Here is a 25,827-nt window from a genome sequence, read left to right on the forward strand (position 1 = left end):
TATTGTTAGCCATCTGCACCAAGGGTCTGCCCTGCTGCTGGGCTGCTGTACTTACAGAGGCATGGCAGGATGCTCCAGGAACCAGGCAGCCTCCATCTCACAGCCCACCTGTTGGGGCTGCTAACAGGCTCCTTCGCCCTTCTGCTTCCCAGGTCTTGGCCTGGTTCAGGCTCCAGCAGCAAGTAGACCAGGCATCCTCAAACTATGGCCCACGGGCCACATATGGCCCGCCTAGGACATTTATCTGGCCCACTGGGTGTTTTTGCCACCACTGCCTGTCCTGCTTAGCAGCTGACTTGTCCCAGGGCCCGCAGTCCAGCCCTCCAACGGTCTAAGGGACAGTGAACTGGCCCCCTGTTAAAAAGTTTGAGGATCCCTGAAGTAGACAAACCAAACTGGTCAAGGATGGACTCTGGTCCCTTTATTGAGACTAAGGGGCCAGTAGGTCCATCCAAACAAAAATAAATTTCTCTCCCAAAGCCTGCCTGCAGGCTGGGGCACCCAGCATGTCCTGGCTGGGGCCCATAGCTGCCCCCAACCCTAGTAGCACAGGTCTGGCTCCCTTGGGGTGACAAGATGCTGGCTACCCAGTATCTGGAGATACTAAGTGGAAGAGGGCAGTGAGTCCTGGTGGGTCCCCCCACCCCAGGACCCCAGGAGGGCTGGCCCCAATATCCACGATCTGCATTCAGCCCTTGGGGCTCAGTCGGTCAGGGTGATGACGTCGTACTCGATGCCCTGGTGCTGCAGCTGCTGAATGTGTTCAGGCACTGCTTCCTCTGTGCCAAACAGGCCCTGGGCTTGGGCCATGGCAGCATCAGCCACTGCTGCCAGGAGAGAAGAAAGCACCATAAGCCTAGGGCCCAGCAGCTGGGCCCAGCCCCCATGGTCTTCAGGGTCCAACCCCTACCTGTGACAGCTGAGTGTGCTGCAGCTTCCAGTTGAGCCTGTGTGACAAGCTGCTGGCCTGGAGACACAGGCACGTACTGAATCTGGAGGGAAGAGGCTGATGAGATGTGGTCCTAGAGGAGGCCCACCCATGCCCCAGCTCCACCTGACCCCCGCAGGGCCTACCTGGGACTCCTGAAGGAATGGGGCTCCTTGTTCATACTGGATGCGCGTGATCTGGCCCTCCTGCACCTAAACAGGAAATCAACCCATGATCTCTCCCGGGAAGAAGCTGTGCAGTCCTCCCCTCGCACCCCACCCTTGCTCCAGGCCCAGCCTACCTGGATGTGATGGCCCTCTGGGACCACAACGTATTCCTGGGGGAGCAGGTGCTGAACACCATCCGGGGAGATGATGTACTGTACCTGAGGAAGGGTGGGGAGTAGGCAGGTGCTGAGGGGCCCAGCTAAGCAAAGTGGGGGACTAGAGATCCCCACCACCAATAATGGCAGTTGGTAGAAAGCACAGATCCTGGGAGAGGTGGTTTGAAAGTACTATTCCTCCTCATTGAGGGCCTTGGGAGGGAGGGAGGGCAAAAAGTCATGGCTGAAGGGGTGGCCACAGCTCACCTGATTGTCAGAGGTCACCAGGTGCTGTACTGTCTGACCATCTGCCATGATCTCTTGGATGTAGGTGGCTTCCTCCTGTCAGGACCGAGCCAGCTCTCGTCTTAGGTCTCTTATCTGTCCCCACCCCTACTCGTGACCTGCTATGACCTCCCAAGCAGGGCCCCTAAGTTCCGGCTCTTACGTGATTGGTCACTGTCTGTTCCTGGGCCACAATGATGTGTTCTTGGCCCAGTGCCTGTTGCAGCCGCTCTGGGCCCAGGACTCCGTGACTGGACTGGAGTGTGGCTGGGGAGAGGGGGGAGGATGCTCACCCAGAGTTCCTACCCTGGCCCAGAGGTGCCTCTGGATCCACCCTGGTACCCACCCTGTGGCCCAGGGGCAGCTTACTGTGTAGTGTGGCCAGTGTTTCGTCATCACTGTTCAGGATGATGGTCTGGGTTGGGGTCCGGGTTGGGGCCCGGACTGTAGGAATCCCTGACTTCCTCCCATCTGGACTGTGCAGCCGCTGGATGTGGAACTTGAGGTGCCCATTACGGTTGAAACTGAGGGGACGGAAGAAGGCTCGGGGCTGCTCCAGCATACGTGCCCAACTGCCCTGCCCACTAGTACCCGGCTCACCGCTGCCCACAGAGGTGGCACGCAAAAGGCTTCTCCTTGGTGTGGGTCAGTACATGCCGCCGCAGGTCCTTCTTGTTCTTGGAGGCGAAGCTGCACTGGCTGCACTGGTGGGGCCGCAGGCTCGAGTGCTGTGCCATGTGGGCCTGCAGTGGGACCATCAATTGGGTCAGGACAGATGGCAGGAAGTCCCCAGGTCTCTACAAAGCAGGCCCAGGAAACCCCAAACTGTGTACTAGTAAGAAGCTGGGTATATAGCACAAAGCAGATAAAGGTCTAGGTGGCTGTGTTGTTCTCAGAGTGAGAGGCCACAGGATCCACCAATAGGTCACTGGGAAAATTCTATCGCAGCTCAGACTCAGTTTACCTGTGTGTAACTTAGAGGTGTTTGATGGAGGAGGGGACCTCTGAAGGTGCCACCCAGCACTATATCCTAGGGCTTAGTCCTGCCTAATGGGGTTATAGTCTCCCTGTGGGGCTGGGTCACACCTGAAGACTGGAAATCTCAGGCACAGAGAGAGCCCCCCAGATGGACTATGGACCTGCCCCAGAACCTGCCTCCTTTGCCTTCTCCACACTGACCCCCACCAATCTGCCCCCTCAGTTTTCTAGATGGCGTGAACTTCCCAGCCCTGCCTCACACGGTCTTTGCTCCTGTAGGCCCAGCTCAGCCATCCCACCTCTGTCACATCTTCCCCAGCACCCCATGTCCAAATGACTTGCTCTTCATATGTCTGTGCTCTCTACCCCACACACTTGGTTCACGTTGGGGACACTATCAGGCATTGTCATGTCATGTCTGCCTCACCACCAGACCAAACTCCCTGAAAGCTGGGACCTTGCTGAGTCATCTCTGACCCTAGAGGGGGGCAGAGGACTTGGCTTGAGGGGGCATTCAATAAAGGTTTGTTATATAAATGAGTAGCCCAATAAACGACAGCAGAGGTAAGGGGGTGGGGGACACCTACCCGGACCTCAGGCCACTGGCGAGCACTGAAGGGGCAGTCAGGGCACTTGAAAGCAGTGGGCCCAGCATGGGCCCGTTTGTGACTTTCCATTTCTGCCCGGCCAGGGAAGGCCTCAGCACAGATCTTGCAGGAAAACTTCTTTGATGCTGTGGTGGCAGCAGATGGTGATGAGGGTGGCACGACCAGGCCCAGGGCTTTGCTGGCTGCAAGAGGTGGGGAGGCAGAACTCTGGGGGTCCCCCAGCTGGTGGGTCTTGGCTGGAGATGGGGGCTCAGGACCATCTCTGGGCAGCCCCCCACACTGCAGCAGGGGCCACCTGGCTCCAGAGGCCAGAGCATCTGCACTTGGGAAGGAAACAGAGCCATCTGCAGTCAGCTGTGGAGAGACCAGGCAGTATGAGGTGCTGAGAAGCATAGGAGCTGGGGGATGGGTAGTGGTGGCTACCCCCAACCTCACCTCGATGTGGTGGAGCTGGGTCCCATCAGCAGCCATGATATAGTGGGTGCCAGCTTCCTTCAGGGTGTCACTCACAACAACAGCCTGGGCTGCTTCCCCTGGGGGCTCTTCACTGTGGGCACAGAGAAGGGCAGGATGGAGTACCACAGGAGCCTACTCCCTGGGGGTGGACTTGAGGTGGAAGGACCCTTCCTCTGCCCTATCAGCTGACCTCCACTGGCTGTCCTGTAAATGATTACCAAGTGGCTGGCACAGCACCCTGCTCAAAAAAGTGGTAATCTCTGCCCCCTTGGTAAGCATGGCAGTGGGAGGGAGGAGGCAGTGAGACAGAGGGCCTCAGGGGTCCAGCCCAAGTCTGGCCAAGTGGTGCAGGAAGACAGGGTCAAGCCAACAGGGTAGCAAAGGGAGGGGGGGAACCCCCACCATGAGCCCAATCCCTGGGCAGGATACCAAGGACCTGCAGTCCAAAAGCAGAGAGCAGATGCTGAGAAACCTATCTGCCCAGGTACCACCTAAGGGCATGGGCCCAGGGATCCTGACTCCTGTCTCAGGTAAAATAATCTGGCACTTAAATTCAGGGCTCCATCAGATGGCCTAAGGTTCACCAAACACATAAACATTCCTGCCCCAAACTGGCTCATCTTAGAGAAGCCAGATGCAGGTGTCACACCGTAAACGTTGGCAAAGAAACCTGAGCTTCATCCAAATGTCAAAGCCAGAAAACAACCGGATCATCTAAGAAAAAGAGCACTTGGGCATGGGAACCAAAGAGACCAGACTTCAAATCCTTACCTACTATATGTCTGACCTTAGGCCAGTTACTTAACTTTCCGAGCCTGTTTCCTCATTTGTAAAATGAGGGAAATGTGCATCTATGGGAATGGTATAGGTGAGATCATGAGCTCAAGTGCTGGCAACATCTAAGTGGCAAAAAATGGTGGCTCCTGACCTCCCGAGGACAGACTACACTACACCCAATCACCTGATATGTGTTGGGAATTTTGTATCCTGCCAACTAGGTTTGGGTGGTCAGGGCTCAAATCCAAGTGCCTCAGCACACTTATATAAGGCTGAAAGGGGCCTTGCAGGCAGCATGTCTCACCTGTAAGGTGTGCCAGGAGCTGATGTCCCTTCCTCCATAGGAGGTGCTGTGATGACGCTATAGCCAGCCCCACCGAATGGACCCGGTGCCAGGGTGATCTGCGGTAATTCAGAGGCACCTAGCTGGCTTTCCGCTGCCACACTGCCCCCTGGTTCTGCCATGTGGAGGGTTACCACCTGTGGAGTGGCACCTTCGGGAGAGGGTTGCCCACCAGGGGAAGTTAACTCTGTTTCCACATCCTCCGACTTCACCACGGCCACCTGCAATGGCACCAGTGAGCATGATGGTAGGTGTGCAAGACCCTCCTCCATCTCAGTGCCCTGAAGCTCTCCTACAATGAATGGCCAGACCCAGTGCTACCACCATTCATTCCCACAATCCTAGTTTTTTCTAAAATACATTCTGGCTTTCCAAATCCCAATTAGCAACTGGAAATAGATGAATAAGAATAGGGCAGGCAAGGCACAGTGGCTCACACCTGTAATCCTAGCACTTTGAGAGGCTGAGCCAGGAGGATCACTTGAGGCCGGGAGTTTAAGACCAGCCTGAGCAAAAGTGAGACCCTGTCTCTGCAAAAAAGAAAAATTAGCCAGGCATAGTGATACACGCCTGTAGTCCCAGCTACTTGGGAAGCTGAGGCAGGAGGATCACTGGAGCCCAGGAGTTTGAGACTACAATGAGCTATGATGATGCCTCTATACTCTAGACCTCGCAACAGAGTGAGAGCCTTTCTCAAAAATAATAATAATAATAAAGAAAAAGACTAGAGTAGAGGGATTTTGCCCCCAGGGGACATTTGGTGGTGTCTGAAGACATTTTGGTTGTCATAAGTGGGTGGACAGTACTGGCATGTAGCATGTAGAGGCCACTGATGCTGCTGAACATCCCACAATGCATAGGACGGCCCCTACAATGAAGAATTAATCTGGTCCCCAAAGTCAACAGTGCCACAATTGGGAAACCCTGGGAGAGACGGACAAGCAGCAAATCACTTAAGGAAAAAAAAGGAAGCACTCTACTGCACATCTTATTCCAAAGTCTGCTTCAGAAGGATTAAATATTAAAATAAAATAAATAAAACTCTAAATATATCCTTAAAAATGTAAGAACATATTTTATAATCTTGGGGAGATTTTTCTAGTCATGACAAAAGGTAAATCAAACCATACAGCAAATCAAACCATAAAATGAAGTCAGACAACAAAGAAACTGGGCAGGGGGATTTTAACAATTCATATGAGAGATAAAAGGTAGATTTCCTTCATATACAAAGAGCTCTTGTGAAACAATAATAAAATGATGCAAGCAGGTAATTTGGAGAAAAACTAAAATGATCTCTAAACATAGAAAAGTTCAACTTGTAATCACACAATTATAAACTAAGACCATGAAATATACTTCTATTAGAATGGCAGAGAATTTTTTTTTTAAAGAGACAGTCTCACAAAGGCATAGGGTGACACTCCTCTGTAATGGTCAAGTATACCAGTATATCTTTCTTTTTTTGGAGAGAGTCTTACTATGTCACCCTCAGTAGAGCACGAGGTGTCACAGCTCACAGCAACCTCAAACTCTTGGGCTTAAGCAATTCTCTTGCGTCAGCCTCCCAAGTAGCTGGGACTACAGGCGCCCACTACAATGCCCAGCTATTTTTCTGTTGCAGTTGTCATTGTTGCTTAGCTGGCCCAGGCTGGATTTGAACCTGCCACCCTTGGTGTATGTGGCTGGTGCTGTAACTACTGAGCTACGGGCACCAAGCCTCTATTGGTATATCTTTTTACAAGGCTTTATACCTTGCGATCCATCAAGTCCACTTTTAGGAGGCTATTTTATTTTTTAAATGAAAAACTTTTATGAGCATTGAAAATATTCTGAAAGTTGACCACTCAAGAGACTGTAACAAATAGGTCAACATAAAGAACTAGGCCTACTGTATTGTTTTTGTTGTTGTTTTGAGACAGAGTCTCATTATGTCACCTTCAGTAGGGTGCTGCAGCATCACAGCAATTTCAAACTCTTTTTTTTCTTTTGAGACAGAGACTCAAGCTGTCCCCCTGGGTAGAGTGCCGTGGCATCACAGCTCACAGCAACCTCCAACTCCTGGGCTCAAGCAAGTCTCCTGCCTCAGCCTCCCAAGTAGCTGGGACCACAGGTGCCCGCCACAACGCCTGGCTATTTTTTTTTTTTGTTGCAGCTGTCATTGTTGTTTGGCGGGCCCGGGCTGGATTCGAACCTGCCACCTTAGGTGTATATGGCTAGCGCCTTAGCCACTTGAGCCACAGGTGCCGAGCCAAATTCAAACTCTTGGGCTTAAGTGATTCTCTTGCCTCAGCCTCCCAACTAGCTGGGAGTGTAGGTGCCCACCACCACACCCAGTTATTTTTTGGTTGTAGTCATCGTTGTTGTTTAGCGGAACCCACCGGCCCAGTGTGTGTGGCCAGCGCCCTAACCACTGAACTATGGGCGCAGAGCCATAGGCCTACTTTATTGACATGTACATGTAGGGTATGACCTGTCTATGAAAATTAGGTCAACTTAAGGTGGTCATCAACTAGGGAGGTTTTACTATACATGTAAACTGAAGCATCTCTTGAAATAACAGAAACTGGAAACAACCCAACCATAAAAGACTGGTTAAATAAACTTTTTTTTTTTTGTTTTTAGACAGAGTCTCACTCTGTTGCCCTGGGTAGAGTGCAGTGGTGCCATAGCTCACAACAACTTCAAACTCTCAAGTGATCCTTTTTCCTTAGCTTCCTGAATAGCTGGGACTATAGGCCCCTACCACAATGGACAGCTAATGTTTTTCAGTTTTTAGAGATGGGGTCTTGCTCTTGCTCAAGCTGGTCTTGACCTGCTGAGCTCAAGCAATCCACTGGCCTCAGCCTCTCAAAGTGCTAGGATTACAGGAGTGAGCCACCATTCCAAACCTGGTTAAATAAACTTTAGAACACTTATCTAATAAAATGATACAGAGATATAATATGGAGATGGGATGAGAAATGAGCCTGGTGATGGCCAGGCTTCCTATTACACACTGCTGAGTGAAGAAAAGCTAAGTTGTGAGGAGTATGAACGGTGTGATCCCATTTTTTAAGGAACAAAGGTCTAGGTGTTAGTGTGTACATGAACAAGGTGGGGAAGAAATTCTTAACCTGGTAGGAAGGGAGGAATGTCAAAGTCTTTTATTTTTCCTGTTCAAAACTTTTTTTTTTTTTTTGGAGGTAAGAGTCTCACTCTGTTGCCCTGGATAGAGTGCCCTGGTGTCATAGCTCACAGTAATCTCAAACTCCTGGGCTCAAAAGATCCTCATGTCTCAGCCTCCCAAGTAGCTGGGACTACAGGTACTCACCAAATGCTATTTTTAGAAATGGAGTCTCGCTCGCTCCGGCTGGTCTCAAACTCTTGGGCTCCAGCAATCTACCCACCTCAGCCTTCCAAAGTGCTAGGATTAGAGGCATGAACCACCATATCTAGCTCTGTGTTGAGAATTTCTAAATGTTCATTTTTTTTTTTTTAACAAATATACTTTCAAAATCAGAAAAAAACAACACATGAAACTGGCATGAGAGCAGCAGCACACAAATAGAACTGGAGACTGGAGAGTCTAGAATAGACTCCTATGTATGTAGGAATCTAGTGTGTGAAACAAAGGACATTTCAAACCACTCGGGGAGGTGTGATTACTTAATACACAGACGGCACTGGGTGACCTTTAGGAAAAAAACAAAGTTAGACCTCTACCTTTCTGCATATACCAGAAATGAATTCCAGGTGGACTAAAGACTCAAGTGTGAAAAATAAACCTCTAAGAAAAAACAGAGATGTGTGTTTACCTAACCTTGGGGTGAAGGCTGGGGCAGCCTTTCTAGGGTTGATATCAAAGGCAAAAACTTTAAAAGATAAATCCAATTTCCTATCTAAAAATATAAAACTTCTATCTACCTCGGGCCAGGCACGGTGGCTCACGCCTATAATCCCAATACTTGGGAGGCCAAGGTAGGTGGATTGCCTGAGCTCACAGGTTTGAGACCAGCCCGAGTCAGAGCAAGACCTCATCTCTAAAAATAACCAGGCATTGTGGGGGGAGCCTGTCATCCCAGCTATTTGGGAGGCTGAGGCAAGAGAACTGCTTGAGCCCAAGAGTTTGAGGTTACTGTGAGCTGTGATGCCATGGCACTCTACCGAGGGCTACAAAGTAAGACTCTTGTCTCAAAAAGAAAAAATAACTTCTATCTACCTCACTTTTCCCTGAAGTAAAATCCATGAAGATTCCCAGGTCTGATGCAGCCTCTTACCTCTTGGACTTAAAGCAATTCTTTTGCCTCAGCCTCCCAAGTAGCTGGGACTATAGGCACCCGCCACAACGCTCAGCTATTTTTTTGTTGCAGTTATTGTTGTTTAGCAGGCCCAGGTCAGGTTCAAACCTGCCTGCCTTGGTGTATCTGGCTGGTGCCCTAACCACTGAGCTATGGGCTTGGAGTTTTCTCTGTCCTTGGCCCCCGCCAGCATGTTATTGTTTCAAGTTCTTAGAACTTAAAATCTTTTTTTTTTTTTTTTTTGAGACAGAGCCTCAAGCTGTCCCCCTGGGTAGAGTGCCGTGGCATTACAGCTCACAGCAACCTCCAACTCCTGGGCTCAAGCGAGTCTCCTGCCTCTGCCTCCCAAGTAGCTGGGACCACAGGCGCCCGCCACAACGCCCGGCTATTTTTTGGTTGCAGCTATCATTGTTGTTTGGCGGGTCCGGGCTGGGGATTCGAACCCGCCACCTTAGGTGTACGTGGCTGGCGCCTTAGCCGGTTGAGCTATAGGCGCCGAGCCAGAACTTAAAATCTTAAACACACATTCTCCTTCTTTTCAAGAGGCTGGGATACAGGCAAGGCAAACAGACTTTCCTCTGCCTTGAAGACAGGCTAGATGTGCAGGGGCAGGGAAGTGTGAAAGTGAACCCAGGCGGTTAGGTGGGGTCAGGAGAAGTAAAGAGGATGAACTCAGGGGAGAATGTGTCAGGCTAGAGGTACATGTGCTAAGGCCACTGGAACTCAAGGGAGAGGGCTGAGATAGATTAAGCCTTGGAGTCTTCGGGATGTCAAGAGTATCATGCAATGAGGGCACCTGTTAGATGGGAAGCTAGTTCAGATGCCGGTAGGATCACCTACCTACAGGTATAGGGTAACAACAGAGCTAGGAGAAAAATCAAACAAGGACAGGACCCCAGAAGCCACCAGAGCAGTGCATACAGCCTCCCTGGCCTCCTGGGGTCTCCCTGGCATAGCTGGTCTGCCTCTGCATTTGCCCACTGGATTTCAGTGGCGCTCTCTCTCCTGCTAACAGGGAGCTCCCCGAGAGCAGGGCAGCTCTAATTCCCTGCTCTCCTCTATTCCTAGTGTCCAGCACAGAGCTGTGCTACTAAGGTAGCAGGGTAAGGGAAGAGTTCCCCAGGTAGCTCACCTGCAAGGCTGTGCCCCCCAGGGCCCGCTGAGCACTCATGTTCAGCAGCAGATCCAAGGCTGTCTGCGTGGCCATCTCAGCTGACTCCTCAGCTCCTGGGTGGGGTGGGACCCAAGCCTGACAAAGGGCTGAAAATCTGATATCCAACACTACCCCTCCCATCTTCCAGCCCACCAGCATGACCCTGCCACTGCCCCTCTCCTTGAGCTCCTTCCCTTCCTCAGAGCTCACCTTGTTGGTAGATGATGGTGGTGCCACCCAGAGAATCAGAACAGAGCAGCGAGGAGGTCTCAGGTGACTGGAAAGGTGCTGCCTCTGGGGGTATCTAGGGTAGGGATGTGACCATGCCTGAGACAGGTTGGCCTGAATTCAAGTGCCATTGACCAAGGACCTCTGATGTGTCGGGTATCTATCTCACACATGTTGGTTTGTTTTCTTTTCACAATCACTTTTCAGGACACACAAGCTTGATGCTACAGATGAATCAACTGAGGTTGGGTGAAGTGGCTGGCCTAAGATTCCACTTAAGTAGCAGGGCCGCTGCTTGAACCCAAGACTGACTTCAGAGCTTTGGTTCTACCAACACACTGTGCAGTCTGTCTTTCAGGGGTTAATGTGTCAGCTCACCAGGCAGGGACTGCTACCTACCTATTCCTGAACCCACCCTCCCCTTGCTGACAGAGCTCTGATTTTCATCAGGGAGGCAGCTACCCAGCTTTGAGACTACATTCCTCAGCTTCCCTTACAGCTGGATAAGGTGTGGCTAAGTGCCTGAACGAGGAACTTTTTTTTTTTTTTTTTTGAGACAGAGCCTCAAGCTGTCGCCCTGGGTAGAGTGTGTTGGCATCACAGCTCACAGCAACCTCCAATTCCTGGGCTCAAGCAATTCTCTTGCCTCTGCCTCCCAAGTAGCTGGGACTACAGGTGCCCGCCACAATGCCCAGCTATTTTTTGGTTGCAGTCGTCATTGTTGTTGTTTGGCGGACCCGGGCTGGATTCGAACCGGCCACCTTAGGTGTATGTGGCTGGCGCCTCAGCCGCTTGAGCCACAGGCGCCAAGCCTGGAATTCTATATGCAAGAATAATAAACTACTATCACAATTAAGCACCAGTGTTCTCATTCTCCATTACTGACACTGGAAAACCATCCCTACCCTGAGCTTAGGGCTGATGTATCTGTGACTCAGCGGGTCTTTCCCACAGCCTAGAGAGGCAGGGATCATTTTGTTGTACTTCAATGTGCAAATGAAGGCATTGGGGCTGGGAGAAGTGGCGTCACATTGTCGTCCTGGCCCATGCTCCTAACCTTCTGTGTGCTGCCTGCTTGGCTGACTTTACCTCAGGAGGTCCTGGAGGGCTGGGAGGTGGCCCAGGGGCCACACTATGCTGCTGCTTCAGTTCCTCAATCTGCTGCAGAGAGAAGAAGGGGCGGCGACGGGAGGGGGGATCCTCCGGGTGGCGGCGCCCCCATTCCTCAAAACTGCTTGCATGTCGGCACCGTACGTGCAGGCGAAGATTCTTCTTGTGCCTCGTGCTAAAGTGGCAGTACTCACAGGCAAAGGGCTTGGCCCCTGTAGACATATGTTAGGGGATGCTAGTATCCACGACCACCATCACCCCTGCCCCTGGGAGACTTCCCTGATCCCAGGACCTCTGCAACTGATTCACTTTCAATGATTCATGCCTATGCTTAGGCAGACATATGCTGCTATCCATTTTGGTGGGCCAGGACTAAGACAAATCAGAGCCACCTCTATAATTACAACCTTCTTAGGAGTGCCTATTTCCTTTTTATGGTTTTATTGTTCTTTTTTAGAAACAAGGCCTTCCTCTGTCGCCAGGCTGGGTGCAGTGGTACAATCATAGCTCACTATAGTCTCAAACTCCTGGGCTCAGGTGGTCTTCCTGCCTTGGCCTCCTGAGTAGCTGGGACTACAAGTATGTACTACCACATCTGGCTAATTTTTTAATTTTTTGTAGAGACAACGTCTAACTATGTTGCCTCAAACATCTGGGCTCAAGTGACCTTCCTTGCTTGGCCTTCCACAGTACTCAGACTACAGGAGTGAGCCACTACACCCAGCCAAGTGCCTGTTTTCAAAGTCACATGACTACACATTTCTCTCTTGAACCAGCCCCACTCCAGGCAGATAGGGATAAGGCTAAAGGAAGCCTTAGTCCCCTTCTCTGACCTCTCCTAGTGTGTCTACCTGAGGGTAAGGCACCAAGGAGAACAAGGAACCAACTTTTGCTGTGCAGCTTCTGTGGGCCAACCATACACTGCTGCTGCTCTACATGCATGGGGTGGGGGCGGGTCGGGGGGTGGTGAACCCCACCTTCAGCTCCAGTGCCCAGCACACACAAGCCTTAGGGAGCAGGTGGAACTCACTTTAGTAACGACCATAGGCAGGCACTTCTCACTGCCCCATTTCACTATGGAAGGCTCAGAGAGGGTAAGCAAGTAGCCCAGAAAGTAGCCCTCTGAGTGGGAATCTGAGTTCAGGTCAGAGTGAACACACACATGGGAAATTCTCTTTACACATGAAGGATGTGGGCTGTTCCCAAGGGCAGGGCTTCTAAGCGGGAAGGAAGAAGATAAGAGTTGAGCCTCCAATGAGGGGGTGCAGAGAGTTGAAGGGCAGTGGGGTAGGGTTGGGTGTGCTAAGCCTGACCTGTGTGCTTAACAGCCACATGGGACAGCAAGAAGTCCTCTCGGAAGGTGCGATAGGGACAAAAGCTGCATTTGAACGGCTTATCGCTAACATGGGACAGCTGGTGGTTCAGCAGTGCCTTCTTGTCCTCACAAACAAACTCGCAGAACTCGCACTTGAACCTGGTGGCAGTTAGAGGGAGGGAAGCTCAGAGCTGGACAAAGGGTGCTCAGACACACAGAGGCCTCCTAGGGGATGTACCTGCGGTTGGCGACAGCCTGGATGTGCGTGAGGAGGTGCATTTTGAAGGTGTAGCGCTTCTTAAATGACTTTCCACACTGCAAGGGGTGGAGTGAGGTTAGCTGGGGGTCACCCAGGGAAGACCCTCATCCCTACCTCCAGCCTGGCCCTTGGCTGCCACCCACTTTGTCACACATGTGGGGCTTCTCAGTGCTGTGCGTCTTCATGTGCTGCGTGAGTCTCTTTTGCATGGGGTACACACGGCCACACACGGGGCAGGGGAAAGAGCTCAGCTTTGGGGTCTGGGAAGGCAGAGAAAGGGCCAGATGGAGAAAGGAGGGGAGAAGGAAGGTGAGTCTTCTCCTCCTACCCCAATCCCTGTAAGCAGCCCCCAGGCAGGCTCTGTTCCCAGGCCAGTGCTTAGACTCACCGGATCTGGCCTCTTCTTCCTGTGGGGAAAAAGGCCCAAGGGTTAGACCACAGCTTCCCTAAGCCCACTCCAGACCCTCTCATGCTGACTAGACTCAGTCTCAGCCCTAAGTACCCTTCCTCCCCACCTAAGCCCCTCTGTCTCAGAACAGAGCTTTCCCAACTGGAGTTAATTGGGGAAAATGCTAAAAGGCACACTGTAAATAGCATTTAGTATTCAACTGCATTTGGGAAATGGTTCTCTCTCTCAAGCATACAATGCATTTGCATATTGAAGACTCTGAAAATAAATAAAGGCTCTAACAACTCCTATAGGAAAGACAGCCGTCAAACAGGTATTCAACCTGGTGACCCTACTCTTTTTTTTTGCTGTTTTTGGCCGGGGCTGGGTTTGAACCCACCACCTCTGGCATATGGGGCCAGTGCCCTACTCCTTTGAGCCATAGGTGCCACCCAAGTGACCCTAATCTTATTTGACCACAGAACTCCTCCTTTAAAAAAAAATAAAAAAGAAAGAAAGAAGAGATCCTGTAAGTATCTTGGAGATTTGGATTTTCCACAGACATAGTTTGAGTCATTGTCTTTGTGGATCTCTGAATCCAACCTCTGCTCACACATCACCCCCACCCTGTGGAGCTAACTCCTCCCTGCAACTACAGATCGATCTACAGTTCAGTGAGCAATCCTTAGGAGCCTTGGGGTTTTGTTGCTCTTTATCCTAGGTCTGCTCTCTCAGCACCAACTGACAGGAGCATACGGACCTGGATTCCAGAAGATCTTTGAATCATTTACTGAACTCCTTTAGATACACAATTTCCTCCAATCTCCTCAACAACTGTCCCCGTTTTACAGATGACAGCTAACATTCACATCAGGGAAGAGAATGATTGGGGATCTCGAGGCCCTGCTACTGCCCTGTTCTGAGCCACCTGATCTGGGATGAATTGCCTCATTTTTTCTGATCATGCCTGCAATGTGCAGTGAAAGGGGCTGGCCAGAGCAGGTACTCAGGAAGAAAGAACCGTGATTATTCTGAGCCCCCACTTCGTCACCCTACCACCCACCCACCCACTAACCGGTCCCTGCTGTGTACAGCTGCATGCCGGATGACGTCCTTTCGGTAGACACTGGTGTAGCTGCACTCGTCACACTTGTAGGGCTTGCTGCCCACGTGGTTGAACATGTGTTCCTGGGAGAAAGGCAAAAGGAGTAGCCTGGGGCTTGGCTTCCGCTCCTACCCTCACCCTGTCTGTGCCCACAGATGTAGGGATGGTGTGAGAGCAGGCTCACAGAATGAAGGAGTGGGCAGCAGGCCCTCGGGCAAGGGTCGAGGCCTCTGAAGGCTGGGGACTTTCCCCAACAAGGACACCCACTCTGCCAGGTTCTCTGCTGCCTTGCCGTTGACAAAGAAAGAAACCCAGGCTCAGGGTGAAGGGACCTTGTGGATGGCAGAGGTTGGAGCTGAACCCATGCAGTGTGGCTCCACAGCTCATCCCTCACTGTGCTAAGGGGCACCTTCCCTGTGGAACCCAGGGAACCCAGAGCACTGTGTGCACAAAGAACAGAGCTCTGACTCCTCCTCCAACTGCCAACCTGCTCATGAACCAAGACAAGCTACAGTTTGTTGGGTCAGTAAAATGAGACTATCTACACCTACAACCTCACTGGGCTGTGAGAGAACGTGACTATTGAGGTACTAGATGAAAGACAGGTTCAGGGCTGCTGCAGAAGCCCAAGGCACCTCTGGGTTAAGGAGAAAAAGGAGGACTGTTCTTTAGACTCATTACTGCTATCTGCTGGAAAGACTGAATCAGATGAAGCCAGAGTTCTCCAGCCATGAGCCAGTCTGCAGTGGTGAACTAGCAAATCTACTATGACCACAAAGTGCAGTGCCACCATGCGCAGCAGCCCTTCACAGGCCCCCTCTGCATATTCCTGCAGGGCCTGAAGAGCTAAGCCTTCTACAGCAAGCAGAGAACTCTACTCTCCCCTACTGCCACCTTCCTTATCCTCTCTGGTGCCTGGGCCCCCAGGCTGCTGCACCTTGAGTGAGGACCAGCGGCGGGAGCGATAGCTGCACTGCAGGCACTTGAAGAGCTGGGGGTCACCGGCCTCATGAGAGCTGACGTGGAAGCGCAGGTCCTCGTGGGACAGGAAGCGAGAGCCACAGATGCGGCACAGGAAAGGCCTCAGGAGTGGTTTGGGCGACTTGTAATAGTACCTGCCAGGAGAGTGTCAGGAGACTCCTTGGGGCTCCCAAGGAACCCTGGGGGCCTGCCACCTGTCCCATGCCCATTCCACGTACTTGCGGTATTTCTTGCCTAAGAAGTGCCTGGATGGACGACCACGGCGGCGAGGCAGGGCGTCAGGCTCATCTTGGCAGGAGGGTGCTGCATTCTCTGCATCTGACTGACTCACTCCAGGTTCCACAGGGGCCCTGCTAGCCTTGCCCAGGGCCACCAGCTGTCCAGGACCTGAGGAGCTAGGAGCTTCAGGATCTTGTAGCTCCAGAGGGCTCTGTCCACTTTGGGAACTCACTAGAGGCTCTCCTTCCACACCTGCCACAGATATCCTAGGTCACAAATCAGCTACAGACTAGTACTCTGGAGGCTGAGGCAGGGGAGTGCCTGAGCTCAGGAGTTCAAGACCACCCTTAGCCAGAGCAAGACCCCCTCTCTAAAACTAGTTGGGTGGCTTGGCACTTGTAGCTCAGTGGCTAGGGCACCAGCCACGTACAGTGGAGCTGGCGGGTTTGAATCCAGCCAAGGCCAACTACAACCAAAAAAGAGCTGGGCATTGTAGCAGGCACCCGTAGTCCCAGCTACTTGGGAGGCTGAGGCAAGAGAATCACTTAAACCCAAGAGTTTGACATTGCTGTGAGCTGTGACGCCATGGCACTCAACTGAGGGTGACACAGTGAGACTCTTATCTCAAACAAACATAAAATAAAACTAGCTGGGTGTTGTAGAAGGCGCAATAGCCCCAGCAACTGGGGAGGCTGAGGTACAAAGGGATCACTTGAGCCCAAGAGTTTGAGGTTGCTGTGAGCTATGATGATACAGGACTCTACGCAGGGTGACAAAGTGAGACATCTCAAAAAAAAAAAAAAAAAAAAAAACAACCAAAAAACAAATCAGCCACAGATATGGATAGGTGGGCCAGAGGCCAGTCAGCCAGCCTCAGATCACTGATGGGCCCTTCCAGTTGCCAGACAGCTGCAAATAGCTTGTGGTCTGAGGACAGTGTGGATACCGTATCCCCTCCTGCTGGATGTTGTCTGGAGTAACAGCAGAGCTGGACCTCTTGGTCAGGAGCTCTGGGTTCAAGATGGCTCTGACACCAACTTACTGTGCATTCCCAGACAGAAGCATCCCCTCCCTAAGTCTTGTTCGCTCCATTGTTAAATGGAGGCTACATCCTTACGTCCTTAAAGGTACAGTCTAACGCTTAAGAAATAATAATGGGGCTTGAATATTGGTATTCCCTAGGGAGGCTGGGAGGCTGGGTGGCTGGAGGATTGAGGGGAGGGAGAAGACTTTGCTTATACACTTGCAAACCTTTGGAAGTTTGAACAATCTAAATGTGTTACCTCTTTAAAAACATCAACAATATTTAAATATATAAACCAATATTTAAATATAATACTGTACTTTAAAATTAACAAGGATACAGACAATGCTGGTACTGTCCTGTTTCCTGATTGGGGTACTTGGTCATATGGATGTGTTCACATTTTGGTTATACCAATGTGTTTACCTTGTGAAAGCTCCTTGGCCTGTGCAGTATACGTGTTAATTTTCCCCAATATGTATTTTTTTTTTTTTTGAGACAAAGCCTCAAGCTATCACCCTGGGTAGAGTGCCATGGCATCACAGCTCACAGCAACCTCTAACTCCTGGGCTTAAGTGATTCTCTTGCCTCAGCCTCCCATGTAGCTGGGACTACAGGCACCTGCCATAACGCCTGGCTATTTTTTGGTTGTAGTTGTCATTGTTGTTTGGCAGGCCTAGGCTGGTTTCAAACCTGCCAGCTCTGGTGTATGTGGCTGGTGCCTTAGCCGCTTGAGCTACAGGCACCAAGCCAGTGAAAAGTTATTTTGAAAAAGAGACCAATGAATTTAACAATCCCTCCAAACTGCATGTACACAAACAGCTACCATTAGCCTTTTTGTATGTTTAACCCTTACTATAATCCTAAAAGGCAGGTGCTGTTGTCACCCTCCATTCAGCAAGGGAACAGGAGATTCCAAATGATCTGGTCCTCAACACACAGACTGTAAGCTGTAGAGGTGACACTCAGACTCATGACTGGGTCCCAGCCTGTGATGCGCTAAGTCAGTGAGCTTTGGATGGAGTCTCAGACCTCAGACTTATTCCATTGTCCTCATTTCAGTAATATATACATATATATATATATATATTTTTTTTTTTTTTTTGAGACAGAGTCTCACAATGTCACCCTCAGTAGTGTGCGTTACTGCTCACAGCAACCTCAAACTCTGAGGCTTAAGCTATTCTCTTGCCTCAGCCTCCCAAGTAGCTGAGACTACAGGTGCCCACCACAACACCCGGCTATTTTTAGGTTGTAGTTGTCTTTGCTGTTTGGCAGGCCTGGGCCGGATTCAGCTCGGGTGTATGTGGCTGGTGCCCTAGCTGCTGAGTTACAGACGTCGAGCCTCATTTCAGTAATATTTAAAACGTATCTTATTAGTTCAGTTATAAGATCAAAGTTTTCTTTTGACAATTTACCAATGAAAACTTTCATAAAGCAGAGATATCGTTTCTCAAGTTACAAGGAGGCTTACAGGGCACCCCAGTTTGAGACTGCCACTCTGCAGGGCACACTGGTTCCCCAGAGCTCCAGACAAACACGCACAGAAGGTGAGGCTACCCCTGACCTACCCACACGGGTCCCTCCCATGACCAAGTCTCACCATCTGGGAGGTCTGAGGTCTCTAAGCAAGGCAGCTTTCGGGGCCGGCCAGGCCTCCTTCGGGGTCTTGGGGTACTGGGGGTAGGGCGCTGGAGCCGTAGCTGCCGGCCCCGGGGCTCATCCTCAGCTGGATTATAGTCGCTGTCCTCTGTGGGGACAGTAAGAGAAGGGGGACAATAGTTAGACCTGTCCTTTCAGCCCAACCCCTTGCTCAGCTCCTCTGGGAAGAGGCCCACTTCCCCACCACTGCCTGTTCCCCTCCTTCAGGCCCATGGCGACTCACCCTCCAGACTATAAGCATCCCTCCCTGAGCACCCACCACCAGCTCATATGCACCATTATGTGAATTAGAAAAAGATGCCCCTTCCTCAAGACACTTGGCAGCCACTGTTGGAAACAGTCAAGTCTACAAATCCTATTACTGCCCTACCCCAAACAGGTGCTACTAGCCATGTGTGGGTATCAATCACCTAAAATATGCCTAGTCCTCAGGCAGTGCCCATAGCTCAGTGGTTAGGACGCTGGCGGGTTCAAACCCAGCCCGGGCCAGCTAAAACAATGACAAGTGCAAAAAAAAAAAATAGCCGGGCATTGTAGTGGGTACCTGTAGTCCCAGCTACTTGGGAGGCTGAGGCAAGAAAATGGCTTAAGCCCAAGAGTTTGAAGTTGCTGTGATGCCATGGCACTCTACCCAGGGTAAAAGCTTGAAAAAAAAGAAAGAAAGAAAGAAAGAAATATGCCTAGTCCAAATTGAGATATGATTAAGTGTAAAATGCATAATGAATTACAAAAAGTTAGTATAAAAAAGCAAGCTTCACAAAGGCTTAAAAAATGATATTTAAAAAAAGAAAAAACATGGGTGGCACCTATGGCTCAGTGGGCAGAGTGCCAGCCCCATATACCAAGGGTGGCAGGTTCAAGCCTGGCCCCAGCCAAACTGCAACAAAGAAATAGCCAGGATTGTGGTGGGTGACTGTAGTCCCAGCTACTCAAGAGGCTGAGGCAGGAGAATTGCCTAAGCCCAGGAGTTGGAGGTTGCTGTGAGCTGTGTGACTCCACAGCACTCTACCCAGGGCAATAAAGTAAGATTCTATCTCTACAAAAACAAAAAACAAAAAGAAAAAACAGGCTGTGTGTAGTGGCTCATGCCTGTAATCCTAAAACTCTGGGAGGCTCAGGTGGAAGCATCCCTTGAGCTTAGGAGTTCAAGACCAGCCTGAGCAAGAGCAAAACTCCATCTCTACTAAAAAGAGAAAAAAATAGCAGGGCAGTGTGGTGGGTGCCTGTAGTCCCAGCTACTCAGGAGAGTGAGGCAGGAGGATCACTTGAACCCAGAGGTTTGAGATGCCTGTGAGCTAAAGTGAGGCCATGGCACTCACTTTAGCCTGGGAAACAGAGTGAAATTCTGCCTCAAAAACAAAAACAAACAAACAAAAAAACACCTAAAAATTTCTAGAATCGACTGAATATTGAAATTATAAAATATTTTAGATATGTAGGTAAATAAAATATGTGAACAAACTTAATTTCACCTTTTCCTTTTTACGGTCAACATGGCTACCAAAAAAAGTACACATGTACTTTGTTTACATTGTCTTTCTGTTGGACAAGTGTGAATAGGGCCCCCTTTTGGCCTTTTTCAGTGTGCAGCCTGCACAACTGCGCACAGAGGTCCTGATTCCAGTGCCAATCCCTTCTGCCTAACACTAGAAGCACCCATGGGTGTGTCTGTGCCAACTGCTCCTTCCTGGCCCTCCATGTGGGTGGAGAAGAGCTCAGTGCGTATTTATATATGGGAGTGAGGATAGCAGGCCTAGGAACCCCAGTGGCCTACCCTCTAGGTCATCAATGGCGCCAGCATCAACAATGTCATCATCGTCCTCCTCCTCTGGCCCGTCTTCCTCCTGGGTCTTGGTTGAGGTGCCCCACTTCCGCAGACGTCCCTTTTTACCAACTGCTGCTACTGTTGCTGCTGTTGCTGGCGGGGGGGGGGAGTGTGAGATATGCTTGCCATGTTTGGCTCTCAGCACCCACCGCACCCCTGAAGCCCAAGTAGGATAGGCACCTGGACGGAAGTGCCGCTCCCGCATGTGGCGCAGCAGTGTGGCCTTGGTGCTGCTCCGGTACTGGCACATCTTACACTTGAATTGCTGCACCACCACCACCTCCATCATGGCCTCCAGGCTCTGCAGGTCCGGCTCCTCGGCACCAGATGCTGGGGGTGGCTGTGCTGGAGAGCTGGGCCCACCCTGTGCCTCCTCAGGTGGCTCCAGGCACGTTGATGTGGAGGTGGGGCCATCAGCCAGGGCCTCAATGGCTGCCAGGCTGTGGGCTAGGGTGGAACTGGACATTGGGGATGTCATGGGGGCACCTGGTAGTGGGGAGGAGGTCAGAGGGAAGGTTAATTGGAGGCCAGGACTGGCCACAAACTGTAGCTACCCCTCTCCAGCAGGCCCAGGAAGTCCAGTACCAAACTCCCCACCACAGGGCTCCTCGCCAATAGGAAAACGGAGGCCCAGAGCAGTGAATAATCTGCCAAAATCATGTGGAGTGTGGAACAGAGCCTGTCCTCTCCCAGTCTTCTGCCCACTGTAGGCCTCCCTGGGTCTGGCACCTAGGATCTTACCATCATCTGGGCCCTGCAGGATCAGGTATCGCGTGGTCTCAGCCCCGCCATCCTCAGCACTGGTCACAGTGATACAGCCTGGGCAGACATAGAGGAAGGTCACAGCTGGGCAGGGGGTTCCTAGCTATAGGCCCACCCCATAGGCCCCACTTAATTCTGGCTCAACAGTATAATTGCAAACCAGCTGTGTTGCCCTTCTGAGCCCCAGCTGCCTCCCTTAGTAAGGTCTGTTGTGAGGGACATGCTGGCTCTATAGCCAGTCCATAGTGACACAAGTGGCCATGGCTGCCCCTCTAACCCTGGAAAGTCCTCCTCTTTGCTCTCTAAACTTCCTCAAAGTCATGGCCCACTTCCCACACTGCCTTCTTGGGTTGGCTTCCTAGGGCCATAGCCTCTATACTCAGCGATAACACATGTAGTAGATACAGTGTGGTACTTAAGCATACAAGCTCAGGACACAGATGATCGGAGCTCACAGCTCAACAACACAAGTCATTCCATGCTGGTGACAGTGGCTAAGTTGTTCTGTCTCCTCGGTGCCTCATATCTGTCATCTGGACTACCTTTCGGGGTTACTAGGAGTATTAAATGAACTATTGTATGTAAAGTTGAGAACAGCTCCCAGAACAAAGCAATAACTATTTCTACTTTTTATTGTACTATGCTAAGAATTTCAGTGCAACATCTCATTAAATCCTCATGTCATTTACCACTATGGGACAGGCAATATTGCTGTTCCCACTTCATGCACTCAGCGTGGCAAGGTGACCTGCTTGAGTTTACACAGCTATCTTGTGGACCCTGCAGGGAACTCCCGTGGAGCTCTCAGTCTGACTTACTCTGGATGAGGTCAGGGCCAATGGTAGACTCAATGATCTTGTCGATGGCTGAACCCAAGTCCGAGGAGGAAGCTGTGCAGTCAGACACCAGCATGTTGGGGTCTGGGAGTGCACTGGAGTGTACTAGCGCTTGGGGGCCACCTGTCACCCCCACCACTGGCCCATGGGACACAGACGATGAATCAGGGAGGTAGCCATGAGGCAGGGAGTCTGTACTTGAGCTGCTCTCAGACACCTCCACCTAGGGGCAAGAAACAGAGTAAAGGAGTTCAGGGGCCAGGGAAGGGGTAGGGCAGGCAGCCTGCCAGCTCCCACTTGCCAGACAGAGCTCTCTAGCCCAAGGACAAGGTGTGTGGAGCCACCCACACCCTCAGCCCCACTGAGGACTAGTGAGAAACACGTTCCAGTCACAGAGTACCCCAAGAAAAAGTCCCAGGGTCCTTGATTCTGGTCAGGGGCTACCCTAAAATAAAGGAAGGCAACCTCACACCCTCCATACTATAGCCAGGAGGAGCTATTTTTCTTCCTTTTTTTTTGAAACAGAGTCTTACTATGTCACCCTCGGTACAGTACCATGGCATCACAGCTCACAGCAACCTCAAACTCTTGGGTTGAAGCGATTCTCTTGCCTCAGCCTCTCAAGTAGCTGGGATTACAGCGTCTGCCACAACGCCAGGCTATTTTTGTTGTTGTTGTTGTCATTGTTGTTTAGCAGGCCTCAGAGGATTTGAACCCACTAGCCCTGGTGCATGTGGCCGGTGCCCTAACCACTGAGCTACGGGCACCGAGTCCAGGAGGAGCCATTTTTCATTCGGCTTTTGCATACATTAATTCACTCCAAAACTCTTCCAGCATTACCCCAAGCTAGCTCACCACCACTTAGCTGTACTTCTAGGAAGACAACCCTGACCCCTATAGCCAAGTTAGGACTTCTTTGTCCTCAATGCCACAGCAGCTGGCGTCCCCCCATCATACTCTGTTTGCTCTGCATAGTAATGCCCTGAGTGCCAGGCTGTACATTCCACAAAGGCCTGTACCAAACCCCAAACCTCTCTTGTCCCTTGCTATATCCCTAGGGTCCATCACAAGCTGGGCACACAGTAGGCCTGCTTCTGCTGGACCCCAATGAAGGCCTCAGCTATGTACCTCTGTCAAGTGATGTCTTGACCATGATCAGTACCTTGCAGATAATAAGGGCCATCACTTGCCAAGTGCTTTCTATGTGCTGAGCACTCTTTTAACTGCTTTTCAATACTTAACGCATTTAATCTTCCAGAAAATTCTATAAGCAAGGAAAACTTATCATTTATCATTTTCTCTTAGAAAACTAAGAGCCAGAAGTTGGGTAGCTTGCTCAAGATTACAGAGCTCAGAAGTGGCAGAGACAGAAAGAGATGGTTTACAAAGTGTTTCCAAGAAAATGTCATAACCCAGCACCCTTAGAAACAGGTATTCCTGCTCCACTTTTACAGACAGAAAGACTGAGGCTCAAAGATGTCTTCCTATGAACTGGAGGCAGGGGCAAGACTTGAACCTGCCTCTGTGTGAGGACAGTGAGTAGTACACTAGCTAAGACCACAGCCTTGAATTGGATCCTGGCTCTGTCTGCATTCTGTGCCTGGGTTTCCTTTTCTGTAAGATGTAGGAAAAAATGGTACATAGCTTACAAGTTATAAAGCTGAAATGAGAAAACTCTTGTTAGGGGCTCACTAGGGTGCATGGATCACAGTAAATCAAAAACAGCTATTAGCTACAAACAAGCCTTGCTGGCTGCTTCCTCTTGTCTGTCGGGCACTGCTCCTCCTGGTCCCTGTCTCCACCCATGCTGTCCAGCCAGGTGCATACCTGAGAGCCACTGCCACGGTCTGAGCTTTGCCCCACGCCGGAGTCGTCAGCTTCTGCCTGTCCTGGGGCTGCTGCCGCGTCGCTACTGTCCGCAGACACGGCTTCCGAAGTCCCCACACCCAGGCCACTCTCAGAGGGCTCCTCTGGCTGGCCGGGCCGAGGGGCCGCGTCGCTACTGCTCTCCACCTCACTCTCCTCCATCGGCTCAGGGGGCCGCCCGACAGGAGGGCGCGGGGTCTAGCGCCTTCACTCTGGGAGAGGAAGCGATCTAGGCTGGAACAAGCGAGCCATCTCCCTGGCCCTGGCGACCACTGCCCACCCAGCTGCAGCCTTGCACCCATTTTGCAGATGCAAAGACTGAGTCTCCTACAGGGCAGGGTTTGACGTGTATTCGGAGAGAAGCTCCGGGAAAAGTGGACGGTGAAGGCTTGCCTCCCCAGGCTCAGACCCTTCCCCGGGATGGTGGTCAATGACCGGTAATTTTGACCCTTTCTCTCGCCCCCACAGTTCCCGAGCAGTGGTTCGCTCTATGCGACCCGTCCAGACTCAGTGGTTCAGGCCGTCGAGCCCCGAGTCCCCCTGGTACAGAATCGGTGGTACAGCCCGCAGGCCCCCTGGGTCAGTGGTTCGTTCCCCTCCTCCCCGGGTTCCCCTGCGGAGGGGGGCTGACAGCGACGGTCTCGGGGCCTGGCGACTCGGGGCTGTCCCCGGCGCTGCCTGTGCTCCAGGCCCGACGCCATCTTGCGGCGGCACCCGGTTTCCGCTCAGGCAAGTGCGAGAGCAACTAAAGGGCCTGGGACCCCGGGGCCCTGTTCGGACAGCCCCGCCGGCCCGGGACCTCGCCGCGGGGTATCTCCGCAGTGTGACCTCACCCCACGGCAGGGTATAGTTTGGTGGTCTGATTCTATCCGGAGCTTACCTGAGCCTTTCGTAGCCACGTTCCTCCCTGACTCCGGCATCGACGAGGTCGCCATCCTCTATCCCCCGCTGCGGAGGAACCCATTGGCCGACTGTAGGCCGGAACTACTTCCTTTGCTGGCCCGGGGAAAAACAGATTGCCAATGTTCTGGAAGGTCGGTCCCAGGCCCTAAAACCATAATCAGTTCCGAAGAGACTCCAGGGTTTTTAATGTTATCTAGTATGGGCGACGAGATCCTCTCTGGGTTGGAGACTACTTTGTGCTGTGCGGAGGGTTACATAGGAAGTGGTACGTGACGTCATCCTGGGTCCCTTTCCCTGGGCCGCAGGGCTGGGTGCGGCAAAGGCTGAGCCTGCTCTCCTGGGCGTGGTTGCCTATGGAGTCTGGCCACGCCCCTCCTGAAACGGCTCTGAAAACCAACCGCCCGACGGGGAGGTCTTGGTTTGGCGGAAGAAGGGTTAATGCAATCAGTCACTTTGCTTGCCTCGTTGCGTATTAATTAACGCTCTTCTCGAACCTAATCGAATCCTACCCCCATTAGATTCGATGTGTCCTAGCGTGAGGGGAGTCTAGAATTCTTGGGCAGATGGAGAAACTGAGACCCGGAGATGGGAAGGGCTGGGCCAAAATCACATCTAGTAGACGCAGATGGCAAATTGGGATGGCCAGGATCAGGGGAAATGGAGAGGAGTTAATGACCCTGACTTTTGTATATGTATTTGTTACATGAATAGACTTGGAGATCAAGACATCCCGCACAGCTATTCTCTACTCAATGTTGATGCCTTTGAAAGCCTTAAGAAACAGGTTGCCTTTTCTCTTGGACGCCCAAATGCCACCTTCTGTTTAAGCCTTTTGTAATATTTGCAGTGCAAGAGCAGTAGAGAGGGAGTAAGGTGCCCTGGCTTTGTTCCTAAATCACTTGTGTTGCACAATTTATTTTCCTCAATTGAAAAAAAAATTGACCATAGAGAAAGCTATGTGAAGACCCAGTAGGTGGAGATTAGGGTTATGCTGCCTTAGGCCAAGGAATACCTGGAGCTACCCGAAGCTGGAATAAGCAAGGTAGGATGTTCTTCAGAGCCTTCAGAGGGAATATGGCCCTATGGACAGCTTGACTTTGGAATTCTGAGATCTAGAATTCTTTGAGAGAATAAATTTCTTTTCTTTTCTTTCTTCTTCTTTTTTTTTTTTTTTTGAGACAGAGCCTCAAGCTATCCCCCTGGGTAGAGTGCTG

At 51.2% G+C, this 25,827-nt stretch overlaps 1 protein-coding gene across 4 annotated transcripts; it reads right to left on the bottom strand.

The window, feature by feature from the left end:
• Nucleotides 1–399: 399 nt before the first annotated feature.
• ZNF335 (zinc finger protein 335) lies at nt 400–24,892 on the bottom strand. Of its 4 annotated transcripts, none has more exons than XM_003787662.3 (28): nt 24,591–24,892; nt 23,672–23,922; nt 21,827–22,067; nt 20,988–21,065; nt 20,427–20,732; nt 20,196–20,339; nt 18,363–18,509; nt 15,735–15,987; nt 15,473–15,650; nt 14,506–14,618; nt 13,431–13,449; nt 13,186–13,302; nt 13,022–13,098; nt 12,782–12,942; nt 11,448–11,680; nt 10,341–10,434; nt 10,110–10,204; nt 4,659–4,918; nt 3,557–3,668; nt 3,101–3,475; nt 2,136–2,278; nt 1,905–2,059; nt 1,699–1,802; nt 1,518–1,592; nt 1,230–1,313; nt 1,075–1,140; nt 911–992; nt 400–827 (listed from the first exon to the last, which is right to left on the bottom strand). In XM_003787662.3, exons 2-28 carry the CDS (start codon nt 23,870–23,872, stop codon nt 703–705), a joined length of 4,038 nt encoding a protein of 1,345 aa, XP_003787710.1. In that variant the 5' UTR covers nt 23,873–23,922; nt 24,591–24,892; the 3' UTR covers nt 400–702. The 4 variants fall into 4 exon arrangements, with proteins under 4 accessions (XP_003787710.1, XP_023367715.1, XP_023367713.1 ...); XM_023511947.1 differs by having other exon boundaries at nt 400–824; nt 10,110–10,237; XM_023511945.1 differs by having other exon boundaries at nt 10,110–10,237.
• Between the last annotated feature and the right edge of the window lie 935 nt (nt 24,893–25,827).

This window comes from Otolemur garnettii, unplaced genomic scaffold, assembly GCF_000181295.1.
Source record: "Otolemur garnettii isolate 467f Iridium unplaced genomic scaffold, OtoGar3 scaffold00023, whole genome shotgun sequence".
NCBI lineage: Eukaryota > Metazoa > Chordata > Mammalia > Primates > Galagidae > Otolemur > Otolemur garnettii.